Source organism: Mus musculus, chromosome 19 (genome assembly GCF_000001635.26).
Source record: "Mus musculus strain C57BL/6J chromosome 19, GRCm38.p6 C57BL/6J".
Taxonomy (NCBI): domain Eukaryota; kingdom Metazoa; phylum Chordata; class Mammalia; order Rodentia; family Muridae; genus Mus; species Mus musculus.
In genome coordinates this window covers 6,006,887-6,020,387 of record NC_000085.6, presented here as the reverse complement: position 1 = coordinate 6,020,387, position 13,501 = coordinate 6,006,887, and the positions used below count along the sequence as shown (strand labels likewise).

Here is a 13,501-nt window from a genome sequence, read left to right as displayed (position 1 = left end):
AACAATATCAATGCCCCTTGCCCCTCTCGCTTTCTTTCTCTCTTACCTAGTGTTGGGGGGCAGATGGGATTGGGGTGCAGAGGGTGGTAGGTAAAAGAACCGACCAATAAAATAGCCAATTCAACCCAGCCTCATCTCATTAGCCCACTCAGGGGCTAGAGTTGCATTTGATATATCCCCATTTCCCAAGAACCCCTCCCCCATCTGCCAGTAAGTTCCTGTGGCTTTAACAGCTTTAGTGAGGTCTAAACAGATTACATATTTAAAATGAGTATCTTTTTTTTTTTTTTTTTTGTTTGTTTGTTTTTTGAGACAGGGTTTCTCTGTATAGCCCTGGCTGTCTTGGAGCTCACTTTGTAGACCAGGCTGGCCTCTCGAACTCAGAAATCCACCTGCCTCTGGCTCCAGAGTGCTGGGATTAAAGGCGTGCGCCACCACGCCCGGCTTCAAAATGAGTATCTTGTTTCAATATGTCATATATCCATGAAACCTTTATAGTCAGAAGAATAAAGAGGTCACCACTACCACCACCCACCACCCCCTGCCAAAAAAAAAAAGTTTTCTCAAGGTCCTTGGCAATCCCTTCCTCTCACCCTTTTCATCCCAGTACTTCCCTCACCATGAAACACTACAGTAGTGTGAATTCCCTAGAACTTCCCCTTGCTTCCTCATGGGTGTTTGAATGAGAATGGCCCCCATAAGCCTATATGTTTGAATACTTGGTCCCCAGTTGGTGGGATTGTGTGGGAAGGATTAGGAGCTGTGACCTTGTTGGAGGAAGAGTGTCAAAAGTCCATTGCATTCTCAGCCACTGCTCCTGTCCCCTCCCTGCCTGCTGCTGTGCTGTCACCATGACGGCCATGAGCTCACCCTCTGAAACCATAGCCCCCATAATGGCTTCTTTTGTTTCTTTGTTTGTTTTTTCCAAGATAGGGTTTCTCTGAATAGCCCTGGCTGTCCTGGAACTCACTCTGTAGACCAGGCCAGCCTCGAACTCAGAAATCTGCCTGCCTCTGCCTCCCAAGTGCTGGGATTAAAGGCGTGTGCCACCACTGCCTGGCCCATAATGGCTTCTTGTCTAAGTTGGCTTGGCCATGGTATCTAAGCATGCAACAGAAAAGCAACTAAGACATCTGCCCCTTCTTCTCTCCTTCCTATTCTTCCTGCTGGGGCTCGAACCCAGAGCCTCGTCTATATTAGGTTTTTGTTTGTTTGTTTTTAAGACAGGATCCTGAAGTTTCAAACTTGTTATGTAGCTGAAGATGACTTGAATTCCTGATGCCCTGCCTCTACCTCCCAGGCGCCGGAGCAAAAGAGCACACCACCATGCAGTTTAAGCTGTGCTCGGCATTGGATGGAGGGTTTGAATGGTAGTTTGAATATGCTTGGCCCAGGAAGGTGTACTATTAGGAGGTGTGGCCTTGATGGAGTCAGGGTGTAGGCGGGGCTTTCAGAGTGTAGGCGGGGCTTTGAGATCTAGTGCTCAAACTCTGCTCAGTGTGGAAGAGTCTCTTCCTGGCTGGCTTTAGATCAAGATGTAGAACTATGGGCTCCTCTAGCACCAAATCAGCCATATGCTGCCATGCTTCCCACCATGATTATAACGGACTGAACCACTGAACCTGTAAGCCAGCACCAATTAAAGGTTTGTCTTTATAAGCGTTGCCTCGGGCGGCTGGAGAGATGACTCAGCTGTTAAGAGCACTGACTGCTCTTCCAGTGGTCCTGAGTTCAATTCCCAGCAACCACATGGTGGTTCACAACCATCTGTGATGGGCTCTGATATGTTCTTCTGGTGTTTCTGAAGTCAGCTACAGTGTATTCATATACATAAAATAAATAAATCTTTTAAAAATTAAAAAAAAAAAGTTGCCTTGGTCATGGTGTCTCTTTATAGCAATAAAACCCTAAGACAGAGAGCTTTGTGTGTGCTAGACAAGCGCTTTACTCCACTGAGCTACATTCCAAGCTCCATTTATTTACAAATTTGTTTGATATTTATGGTTGTTTGCACATGTGTGCACCATTTCGGGCAATGCTCACAGAGGCCGGAAGAGGGCGCCAGAATCCCTGGAACTGGAGCTACAAGTACTCACGTGGGTTCTGGGAACTTGAACCACACGCAATCTTGCTGCTCTTGCAGAACCATGAATCCAAGATGAGTTTATGCTACACAAGCAAGGCTGCATCTCAAAAACTAAGGAGACTTGCTATTTTCCATTTTTGTGCTCTGCTTATTACAATTGTTGGAGCAATATAGACACAATGTTATTCCCGCAGTTCACCATCAGGTTCATCCTTAATGTCGCTGCTCTGAGGGTTTACAGATACAGTGCACACAATACATGCCCTGTATCTACCACGACTGTAGCTTCCTGGCCTTGAAAACATCCTGTGATCCATCCAGTCAGCCCTTACTCCTCATCTTCTGCTAACCAGTTATCTCTTCATTTTGTCTTTTTTCTTCCTATCTTTTCCAGAAAGTCTAAGGTTCAGAATCATTCAAGACACCACTTTCTCAAGATGGTCTTTAAGAAGGCTCAGTGGGTAAAAGTGCTTGATGCCAAACTCGGCAACCCGAGTTCGATTCCTGGAACACACATGGTAGAAAGAGAGAACAGAAACATGGACACTAACGTGACTTATACATGCCCCTTGTTTCAAAAAAAAAAGAAAAGAAAAGAAAAAAAAGTGAATCGGTCTGGAGGGCATTGCCTGAGGACCAGTTTGTTTCTGCAGCTTAAAAGTAGACTCCATATTCCACCTTTCATGCTGAGGCTGGCACTACCCTCAATGATCATCTCGTCAAGTTCATTTCCTGGTGTGACAATGAATATGGGGACAGAACCAAGGTGGTGGCACTTAGGGTCCACATGGCTTCCAAAGAGTAAGGGCCTCTGGGCCACCAGGTCAAGCGGGATCAGGAGAGGAAGAGAGGGATTTCTTTGTTGGGGGTGTCCTTGCCCCTACTCAGCACCCCAACACACAGAACATCCCCTCCTTATAGTACTGCACCATAGGTCAGCAACAATGTTCAGGTCCCTCCAAAAGGGACACCTGCCACCTTTTTGACTTGAGCCATCCTTTTCTGTCCCTGGATTTTAAATATTTATTTATTTATTTATTTATTTTGGTTTTTCAAGACAGGGTTTCTCTGTGTAGCCCCCTTTGCAGTCCTGGAACTCTCTCTGTAGACCAGGCTGGCTTCAAATTCACAGAGATCAGTCTGTCTCTGCCTCCAGAGTACTGCCATTAAAGGCCTGTGCCACCACTGTCCTGCTACAACATTCTTTGATCGGGCTGCCCATGTCTCTTGACCCCTTCAGCCCACCCTTATTTAACCTCCTTTGCTTGTACAATTCTGAGCCACCTCCAATAGAATGACATCTAAACTAGCAGGGCTTAGTGGTAAATTCTGTAATCACAGCAGTTGAGAGGTGGCGGCAGGAGGATCCGGAGCTGAAGGCCAGTCTCAGCTACATACAGTTCAAAGTCGGCCTAGGCTACGTGAGACCTTATGTCAGGGAGGGAAGAGCTGGCGAAATAGCTTGGCAGTTCTAGAGGGCTTGCTGCTCCTCTAGAGGTGCTGGGTTCAGTTCGCAGCCTTCACATCAGGCAGCTCTTTGATTGCCTGTAACTCCAGCTTGTGAGGGTCTGAAACCCTCTTCTGCCCTCTTGTGCTTACTTGCATGCATGTGCACACATAAATAAAACAACAAAAATCTGAACCCCTGAATCTGCCTAACCCTGCCACTCTCCCCTCTTTTCTCCCCGGAGTAAGCAACACCCGCTACACCTCATGTCCTCTACCTGCCTAGGCTTTCTTCAGGCACCACCCTACCTCTCCCCCGCCCCCGGCCACGCGCATCTCCCCACCCTTGCCAAAGTTCCTGCCTTTACTGACACCTGCATTAGATGAGGCTTCAGTCGGGGAAAGTGTGTGGACCAACCCTTCCTCTCCATTAACCATGAAGGCAGAGGCGTCTTCATCAGCTCATGCCCAGCTGAGCATAACGCCCAGGTGCGAAAGTTAGACGCAGTCAGCTCTTAACTTTTGGAGTGTCGAGGTGCCTAGAATCCCAAGAAAAGCACCATCTATTCAATGAATGCTTGTCCATCTTATGTAGCTTGATCGGCCATGCTGTGACCTCTATAACTGTGAAGAGCCTTGGGACCGCTCCAATCCCTCTGCATCCTTGATGCTCCAAACTCTTGTAGTGCGCCCAGGGGGATCTGCAGGTCCTGTGTGAGCCTGCCCTGGTGTTCCGGGCCTCTGCTGCCCTCTCCCGGGTCAGGTAACCCCCACAAGGGAGCTGATCCCAGGTGCGCAGACCAATTACTTGAAAGAGAAGGCCAGAATGCTACACAAAGATTGGCTAAGGCCATTGTCCCTCTTTTTTTTCTGCACGGTTGGGGAAATCGAGGCACGGATTTACCTAAGGCCATGCAGGGTGTGCGCAAAGACCGCTAGGGCGGAGTGCTAGCTCTGCAGGCCTGCGCCCTAAGGTGAGGGGGTGGGGAGCTGGCTCAGCCCTACAGCGGGTCTGCGGCAGGGACCGGCCGGGGTGGGGCTACCGTTTGTCTAGCGTCCGGCAGAAGTCAGCTCTCATCCAGCCAGGGGCAGCTCCAGCAAGCAGTTGCAGCCACCAGAGGTAATCCCTGCTTCGCCGAGCGCCGGCTGGGCTGGAAGACAGCTGCAACCCAGAGGCACGCGGGGGCGCAGGAGGCGGGTGGAGGACTGTGTTGGCGGCGTCACTGAGCCGGATCGTCCCCAGTACCTTCCCGGAGGGCGACATAGGGTGGGGCCGGCGGCTCTGCAACTCGAGCTGCGGCCCTAGTTAAAAATACCCCTTGCCCTACCCTCTCTCTGGCCGGCGGTGCCCTTCTGTCCCAGTCCAACCCTTCTCACCCGGACCGGCGACCGGCTCCTCCCGGGAGACAACTCTGCCATTTACCAATTTGTCCTCTCGCAGAGCTGGCTTAGAGTCTGCAGAGGAAGGGGGCGGGGGGAGGGGACTGAAAGACACCCTAAGTAAGAGATAGTAAAAAAGTGTTGCGGGGGAGATAAGGGAGAGCCTAGAGGGAGCGGGGTAAGAGCCTCGGGCGTAGGTGGAGGACCAGGGAGGGAGGGACCAGGGCCGAGGGGCGGTGGAGGAGGGCGGGGAGGAGGGCAGGGAGGAGGGCAGGGAGGAGCGCTCTTCCTGGTTGGGCCCTGCCCTGAGCTGCCACCAAGGAAGCCAGCCCCAGGGACCGCAGCAATCTCCCAAACTCCCCTTCCCCAGGTAAGAAGTTGGGTGTCCAGACTACGACTGTTTGACCCAGGCCACTGCTTCTGGGGTTAGGGGGCTGTCGCTGATCAGCCCCTGCTTCAGGTCTTCTGTGTGTTTGCCTGAGGGTTAAGGGTCCGGAAGCAGCTCAACCCAGGCGCTCAGCTCAACCTGTCCGCTGTAGCTGGGCCAGTGTCCAGTGCTCTGATGTTCAGCTTGTGGAAAGGCATCAGTGCGTGGAGTTTTCAGTTCCTAAGCCGAGGAAAGGGGCAAATGAACTAGATGCTTGGCAGCTTTGTGGAGGGGAAGTTACAGGCAGGCAAATGGTGTCAGGGATCGTACCTGGAGTACCTCTGCTCTGCTGCTGTGGCTGGCCTCCACCCTATCCTACCTGCCTGGATGGCTGATACCAAACTGTCACCTCTGGGCGGTAAGAATAGGGAAAAGAGAGGTGGTGACCAGGATACCTAGAAACTGGACACCCCTTTCCAGATTCTGAGAGCCTAACAACAAGGTGGCTGAGAGTCCCAGGCACTGTAAAGGGAGCAGTGACCCATGTTTGGGGAGGAATGAGTCCAGGAGAATGTCGGCAGGCAGTTGTGTTTTATCCCTGGGAAGGCCTGCATCTCTACCAGGCCCATGTGTTCCCCAGGATGACAGAGGAGTTAATCACCCCTGTGTACTGCACCGGGGTGTCAGCCCAAGTACAGAAGAAGCGGGACAAGGAGCTGGGCTTGGGCCGCCATGAAAACGCCATCAAGTACCTGGGCCAGGATTATGAAACGCTTCGGGCAAGATGCCTGCAGAGTGGGGTCCTCTTCCAAGACGAGGCCTTCCCTCCGGTTTCTCATAGCCTGGGCTTCAAGGAACTGGGTCCTCATTCCTCTAAAACCTATGGCATCAAATGGAAGCGGCCTACGGTAAGAGGGCCACTCTGGGTGGAACTTGGTTCTGATGGTGGTGGGCAATGGGACTGGGCCCCCCCATTATTCGTGGTGTCTGGGTACCAGTTTCTAGGAGGGACTGGCCCAGGAACATGACCGTGGGTCTTGTAGGAACTGATGTCAAACCCCCAGTTCATCGTGGATGGAGCCACCCGGACAGACATCTGCCAGGGAGCACTGGGTAGGCCCCCAGGGGTGGGGTTCTGGGCGTTTGCCCCATTGTAGTTCTCCGTTCCCGTTCCATTGGGCACTGCCCCAACTCCTCCCTCCTGCAGGTCCAGACAGGTTTTGACTATCAGCATAGGTGCTGGTTCGCCCAGATTCCTGGGTCTTTTCTGTAAGCGGAGGGGAGATGAAGGGTACCCCACCCAGGGAATCCCTGGTGGCCCCCGGCATCCCACATACACAGCACCTCCCTCCCCTGGGCAGATCCGGAAAGCAAGCCTGATGAGGGTCTTTCCTATTCCAGGGGACTGTTGGCTCCTGGCTGCCATTGCCTCCCTCACCCTCAACGAGACTATTCTGCACCGAGTGGTTCCCTACGGCCAGAGCTTTCAGGATGGCTACGCTGGCATCTTTCATTTCCAGGTGAAGGTCCCTGCACCCTCCCTGGGCCAGAGGAATAGCTGACTTTAGGGAGATGGGAAAGGATGGCCCACAGCACTGTGAAGCTGAGATGGCCGGGGCCATGCCCTTCGAGGGCAGCCCTCCCTCTGGAAGGTATTTGGCCTCTCTGTGCCACCTCTGGTCAGTCATGTGTGAATGGTCAAGCAGGTATTTTCAGCTTGCAGCTCTCCTAGGTAAGGTTGTGCTTAGCAGAGAAAGTGTGGAAGAAGTGCTTTGGCTTTTTGCCCCAGCCTCAGTTTCCCCATCTTCACCTGTCAGTTCACCCTTTTCCCAGTTTCCCAGACTTGGCAAACCTGACAGAGTGTAGAGGAAAAGACAGACATGGCGTTTAAACACCATTCCCTGATGTTTCTGACAGGGCCCACGTTTCAAGTTACATTAGTGAATTCTCCAGGAGCTAGTGTTGAGAGTCACACCCCAAAAGTCTTGGTTGAGGCCTTTTCTACCATGATGATCCCAGTCATGCCTGAAGGGGGTCTCTGTGTTCCTTCCTTCTGCCTAATTTGGTCCCACTACCTCACTCTGCCCACGCCAGAAGAAATGGCAGCTATTATTCTATGCTGAGTGCCCCAACCAAGACAGCTCTGTCACCCTTTTCCCTACCCCCTTTCCTCAAATCTCCAATCTACTCCTCTTCCAGCTTCTATTTGGCACAGTCAGTGCCGCTTCCCAAATCCTTCAGTGATCCTCTTACCTCATCATTCTGGGCTTCTCCCTGCAACAATTTTTGGTGTTTTCCGAAGCTTCTGTCCCTAGGCAGCCTAGGCCTGCATCCCTGGAGCAAATCTGGTGCATTTGGAACCAGCCTGCCCATCTGTGGTTGAGGGTCTGGGCACAACATTGTCTTTCCACATCTCCCACTTACTTCTATACTCAGGCTTAAAATAAGGAAGCAAGGGGCTGTGAAGCTGAGATGGCCGGGGCTACGCCCTGTGCGGACAGCCCTCCCTCCGGAAGGTATTTGGCCCCTCTGTGCTAAGAGCACTAGAAGCTCTTTCAGGGTTCCTGAGTTCAATTTCAGCAACCTCGTGGTGCCTCACAACCAACTATAATGTGGTCTGATGCTCTCTTCTGTTGTACAGACTTAACAGAAAGACTCATATATAGCCGGGCGTGGTGGCTCATGCCTTTAATCCCAGCACTCGGGAGGCAGAGGCAGGCGGATTTCTGAGTTCGAGGTGGGCCTGGTCTACAGAGTGAGTTCCAGGACAGCCAGGGCTACACAGAGAAACCCTGTCTCAAAAACCAAAACAAACAAACAAACAAACAAACAAACAAAAAAGACTTATATACATAAATTAAAAAAAAATAGGAAGGCAAGTAAGAGGGGCAGGACCTAGGGTTGCTTTGAGGAGGAACATGGACTGGAGGCCTTCTTGCCCTTGCCCTCTCCCATATCTGAAGGCGAGCCTTGTTCTGACTTGTTCATCTAAAAATTCTAATTCCATTTATTTATAACGTGTGTGCGCGTGTGCGTGTGTTGATGGGGATTAACAGTGTGTCTGTGTAAAGGGCAGAGGATGACTTGTAGGGCCAGCTCTTCCCTTCCATCCTGTGGATCCGAGGACTGCACTCTAGTTCTGAGGCTTAGAGGCTAACAGCTAGACCCCCAGGCACCCCCAGAACCACTGACACGGTCCAGATCTGGTTTTGTGGTATTGTTTTGTTTTTCAGACATAGTCTTACTGGCTGTCCTGGAACTTCCTGTGTAGATCAGGTTTTCTTTGAACTCATAGAGATTACCTCCTGAGTGCTGAGACACCTTTAGGTGTCTATAGTTGTGGTGCCCTGGGCTGAGTGACTGTACACTCTAGAAGACAAGAGGCATGCCTGTAAGAATGTGTGTGTGCGCGATACGTGTGTGTGTGTGTGTGTGTGTGTGTGTGTGTGTGTGTTACACATGTACCCAGCATACAGATCGAGACTCGTGCATTTAGTAAGTCCAGCTGAAGCTGGAGAGGAGGCCTGGGACCCAGGGCAGGGGCTAACTTTGTCCCTTTCCCACAGCTGTGGCAGTTTGGGGACCAGGCCCAGGGCAAGGGCTGACTTTGTCCCTCCCACAGCTGTGGCAGTTTGGGGACCAGGCCCAGGGCAGGGGCTGACTTTGTCCCTCCCACAGCTGTGGCAGTTCGGGGAGTGGGTCGACGTGGTCATAGATGACTTGCTGCCCACCAAGGACGGGAAGCTGGTGTTCGTGCACTCTGCCCAGGGCAACGAATTCTGGAGCGCACTGCTGGAGAAAGCCTATGCTAAGTGAGTAGGATCCCCAGGGCACATCTTCGGTCTCTGGGGGTGGAGAGGTTGTCCTGGCCCTCTTACCCGGTCCTCCTTGATGATGCTACTAACCGACCTGGAGCTGCCCACAGAGTGAATGGCAGCTATGAGGCTCTTTCGGGAGGCTGCACCTCAGAGGCCTTCGAGGACTTTACCGGTGGGGTCACTGAGTGGTACGACCTGCAGAAGGCCCCCAGCGACCTCTACCAGATCATTCTAAAGGCCCTGGAACGAGGCTCCTTGCTGGGCTGCTCCATTAATGTGAGTGATGTCTAAGTTCCTCTGACAAACCCTAATCTCATCTTCAGCGCACCACTCGCCCCCTCCTCAGCTCATTTCCGGCTGGGGATGAGCCCCGCCCATCACCTCCTCGAATACTCCATGTTCCTCACTTCTTCCTTCAAATCTCAGCGGTGCCCCAGCTCCTCAGCTCCCTCCTGCTCCCTCCCTTCTCATTCTTGTCTGTTTGTCTGTTTGTTTGTTTTTATTTACTGTGCATTGGTGCTTTTCCTGTATGTATGTCTGTGTGAAGGTGTCAAGTCCCTGGAACTGGAATTACAGACAGCTGTGTGCTGCCGTGTGGGTGCTGGGTATTGAACCTGGGACCTCTGGGAGAGCAGCCAGTGCACTTAACATTGAGCCATTTCTTTAGGCAGCACATATACTACAATTGGAACAATATGGAGTAGATTAGCCAGGCCTTCATTCTTATGACCTTCCCGTGTTCCAAGGCTCTCCCAGTCCAGTGCTTCAGCCTTCTGATGCAATCTCTTTCCTATTCTTGACTTCACCCACGCCTGGCTCCTTCTCCTTTCCTTTCTCCTTGCTTACCGTTGTCTGGCCCACAATTCCCACAGTCACTTCTAGCCCTCCCTAGCCCCGTGCTTGGTCATTCCACACCAGCATCCTGGCTATCCTTGGCCACACAATGCTATGGAGCCCAACACAAAATCTCAGAATCTTACTTAAAACATGAGATCTTAAAATCTGTGAATTGACTGAGCCATCCCCAAGTGTGAACTCTGTGAATGGCAGTGCCTTGCTACAATGTCTCAGGGTTGGAGAGATGGCTTAGTGGTTAAGAGCTTGTACTGCTCTTAAAGAAAACCCAAGTTCGGTTCTCAGCTCCCGCCCACATCAGGTAACTCAGGACGTGCCTGGGATTCCCACCCCAGGAGGATCTGATGCCTCTGGCTGCTAAGGGTATCTGTACTCGCATGCACACAGCAATACAGAGAGAGTTAGAGTTAGAGTCGCATACAGAGAGAGTTAGAGCCAACTAGAAAAGAAGCTTTTAAAATAACTTCCTTATTTTTATTTTATGAGCATTTGATTGGCATTTCACCTGCACACATGTCTGTGTGTGGGTATTGAATCCTCTGAAACTGGAGTTACAGACAGTTGTGAGCTGCCATGTGGGTGCTGGGAATTGAACCTAGGTCCTCTGGAAGAACAGCCAATGTTCTTTTTTTTTTTTTTTTTTTAAGATTTATTTATTTATTATATGTAAGTACACTGTAGCTGTCTTCAGACACTCCAGAAGAGGGAGTCAGATCTTATTACGGATGGTTGTGAGCCACCATGTGGTTGCTGGGATTTGAACTCCGGACCTTCGGAAGAGCAGTCGGGTGCTCTTACCCACTGAGCCATCTCACCAGCCTGCAGCCAATGTTCTTAACGTAGCCATCTCTCCAGCCCCTAAACTAAACTTTTTTTAAAAGGGCTATTTGACCCCGCAAGTTTAGCCCCACTGGATCTGTCCTTCTCTTTCCCCTGTTTGTCCCCTGGCTGAGTCCCCCTTGGAGGGTTTGCTTGATTATAAGTGTGTGTATATATGCACACTCACAGTCTGGCCAGCCCTTGCCAGCAGCAGTATAGCGAGAGCATTGATTGGGGAGGTATCTAGGCTCTGCCCTGCTCCCCAGAAGGAACGGCATTTGTGTAACAATGGAGTGGTTAGGTGAGGAGTGTCTAAAAGTTTCTTCGATCAGCTTTTGTGGGGGTTGTGTGTGCAAGGGGACAAGGGGTACGGCCTGAGCCTCATATATGCTCCAAGCAGGGATGGCACCTCATCTTCTGACCACAGTGCACGTTTCTTTCCGTAGATCTCCGATATCCGTGATTTAGAGGCTATTACTTTTAAGAACCTGGTGAGGGGCCATGCGTACTCTGTGACGGGCGCCAAGCAGGTATTTACCGGGATGGGACCTGCCCTGCAGTGTGGTTCCTACTTCCAAGCCTCCCCGGCATCTGACCTGGGCTGTGGGAAGTGATGTCTCCTTTTCTGACCTCCTGGGATAACCATCGGGTGGTATGTGTTAATGCTATGCCTAGTGCCTCCAGTTCATTTGTACAGCTGCCTCACTGGGCTGTGAATTGCTGGAGGACTGGCTTAGGGGGTATGGACTGTGTTGCCCTGGTGTTGCTGGGTAGGAAGCAGGGTGAAGATGTGAAGACGGAGGTCCGGGAAGGGACGTCCAAGGTCATGACACTGATGCACACTTTTGGGAACAGGTAACTTACCAGGGCCAGCGGGTGAACCTAATCCGGATGCGGAACCCCTGGGGTGAAGTGGAGTGGAAAGGACCCTGGAGTGACAGGTAAGTCACAGGGAGGTTGGGGGAAGCCTGGAGATGTCCTGGACACTCCTGCCTGGGCCCCGGCAGGCTGGGTGTACACTCAGAGTTGAGGAAAGGGGTCACATCTTGGGAGTTTGCCCTGACAGAGCCCACCAAGGCTGTGGGCACTGGGGCAACCTGTGGAGACACCCAGGGCATCAAGGTCTGACTTGACCTTGATAAACATAACCCTGGCTGGATGTGGTGGTTTCTGCTTGTAATGTTCAGAAAGCTGAGGCAGGAGGACCAATACAAATTTGGGGTCAGCCTGGGCTGCACAGTGAGGTCCCGCTCAACCAAGGCTACCTAGTCTTAAAGGAGGTAGGAACGTGGTGGCGTATACCTTTAATCTCAGCGGAGATCGGCAGATCTCTGTGAGTTTGCCATCAGCATGATCTACGTACAGGGTTCCAAGCCAGCCAGGGCTATTATAGAGCAGGGCCCTGATGCCAAAAAAAGGCAAGCAAAAACAAGAAGTGTGGCGGTGCCTGGAGAAAAGTGGGCCAGCGGTGAAGAGCTTGTACTAGCCTACAGGAAAGGCCTGAAGTTGGGTCCCAGCGCCCACCGTAGGAGGCCACAGCTGCAGGGGGTCTAACACCCTCTCGTGGCCTCCACAAGCATGCGCACGCCCATACGCGCACACAATTTTAAAAGTAAAAATTGGCTAGGCCTTTAATCTAAGCTTTTTTTTTTTTTTTTTGTTTTTTCGAGACAGGGTTTCTCTGTATAGCCCTGGCTGTCCTGGAGCTCACTTTGTAGACCAGGCTGGCCTCAAACTCAGAAATCCGCCTGCCTCTGCCTCCCGAGTGCTGGAATTAAAGGCGTGCGCCACCACGCCCGGCTTAATCTAAGCTTTTAGGATGCGTAGACAGGTGTATCTCCATGAGTTCAAATCCAGCTAGTGAGACCCTGTCCCCAAAAAGAAGAGGGACCTTTAAATGGGGATCTCTAAGGACCTCAAGAGGTGGCCCTAGAGAAAGCCTGCTGATCTGGGCTCTGAAACACGCCAGGTTGGACAGGACCCAGGGACAGAAGTTAGATAGGTCCGTGGTGTCCAACCCTAGCAGTGCCTGCTTCCCACAGCTCCTATGAGTGGAACAAAGTGGACCCCTATGAACGAGAGCAGCTGAGGGTCAAGATGGAGGATGGGGAGTTCTGGTAAGCAACACTATTTTCCCCCCTTGCTCCCCTAAAACCCAGTTCATGATGGAGGACTGTGGTTCACCTCTGCCCTTGGGCCCTCAGGATGTCGTTCCGAGACTTCATCCGTGAATTCACCAAACTGGAAATCTGCAACCTTACACCGGACGCCCTTAAGAGCAGGACCCTCCGGAATTGGAATACCACATTTTACGAGGGCACCTGGCGTCGGGGAAGCACCGCTGGAGGCTGCAGGAACTACCCAGGTGAGTGGTTGGGAGACAGGGCAGGGGGGTGAGCAGGGCCACCTGGCTGAGCCTGTTGTGTTCCTTGGGAGACAAATAGTCATGATTGAATGCTGCTTATCTTTATGGATGGTAATAAAGGGGCTTGCTAGACTGTCTGGGGCCCGGGGAAGAAAGCCTTGTTGTTTATCCAAACACCTGCCCATTCATTCCAGCACCTTCTTACCCACTGACCCGCTGTCCGCCTACCTTCCCCTCTCACAAATGGTGACTGTCACTACTGTGGAATGGCCTCTCTATGCCCCCACCCCCAGCTCCCCTCAACTTTTTTCTGTACTCCAGCTCTACTCTGCCCCACTGAAAAGAATTCTGGGCCTGTCACACTC

General features: G+C 51.8%; 1 protein-coding gene and 1 long non-coding RNA gene across 3 annotated transcripts in view; one reads left to right on the top strand and one right to left on the bottom strand.

The window, feature by feature from the left end:
* Positions 1-1,928: 1,928 nt before the first annotated feature.
* On the bottom strand, positions 1,929-7,768 carry Gm10814 (predicted gene 10814). The gene is made up of 5 exons (NR_045783.1): positions 7,704-7,768; positions 6,032-6,159; positions 4,576-5,519; positions 3,905-4,071; positions 1,929-2,590 (listed from the first exon to the last, which is right to left on the bottom strand). It is a non-coding gene; the product is annotated as a predicted gene 10814 (long non-coding RNA).
* Positions 4,563-13,501, top strand: part of Capn1 (calpain 1) — a 27,281-nt gene continuing 18,342 nt past the window's right edge. The window contains 10 exon segments of one of the 2 annotated variants that reach the window (NM_001110504.1): positions 4,563-4,652; positions 5,920-6,187; positions 6,323-6,392; positions 6,681-6,799; positions 8,958-9,091; positions 9,205-9,373; positions 11,218-11,301; positions 11,627-11,712; positions 12,814-12,888; positions 12,976-13,136. In NM_001110504.1, coding sequence (NP_001103974.1) covers positions 5,921-6,187; positions 6,323-6,392; positions 6,681-6,799; positions 8,958-9,091; positions 9,205-9,373; positions 11,218-11,301; positions 11,627-11,712; positions 12,814-12,888; positions 12,976-13,136 — 1,165 coding nt within the window. In that variant the 5' untranslated portion in view covers positions 4,563-4,652; position 5,920. 2 annotated transcript variants of the gene reach the window in all.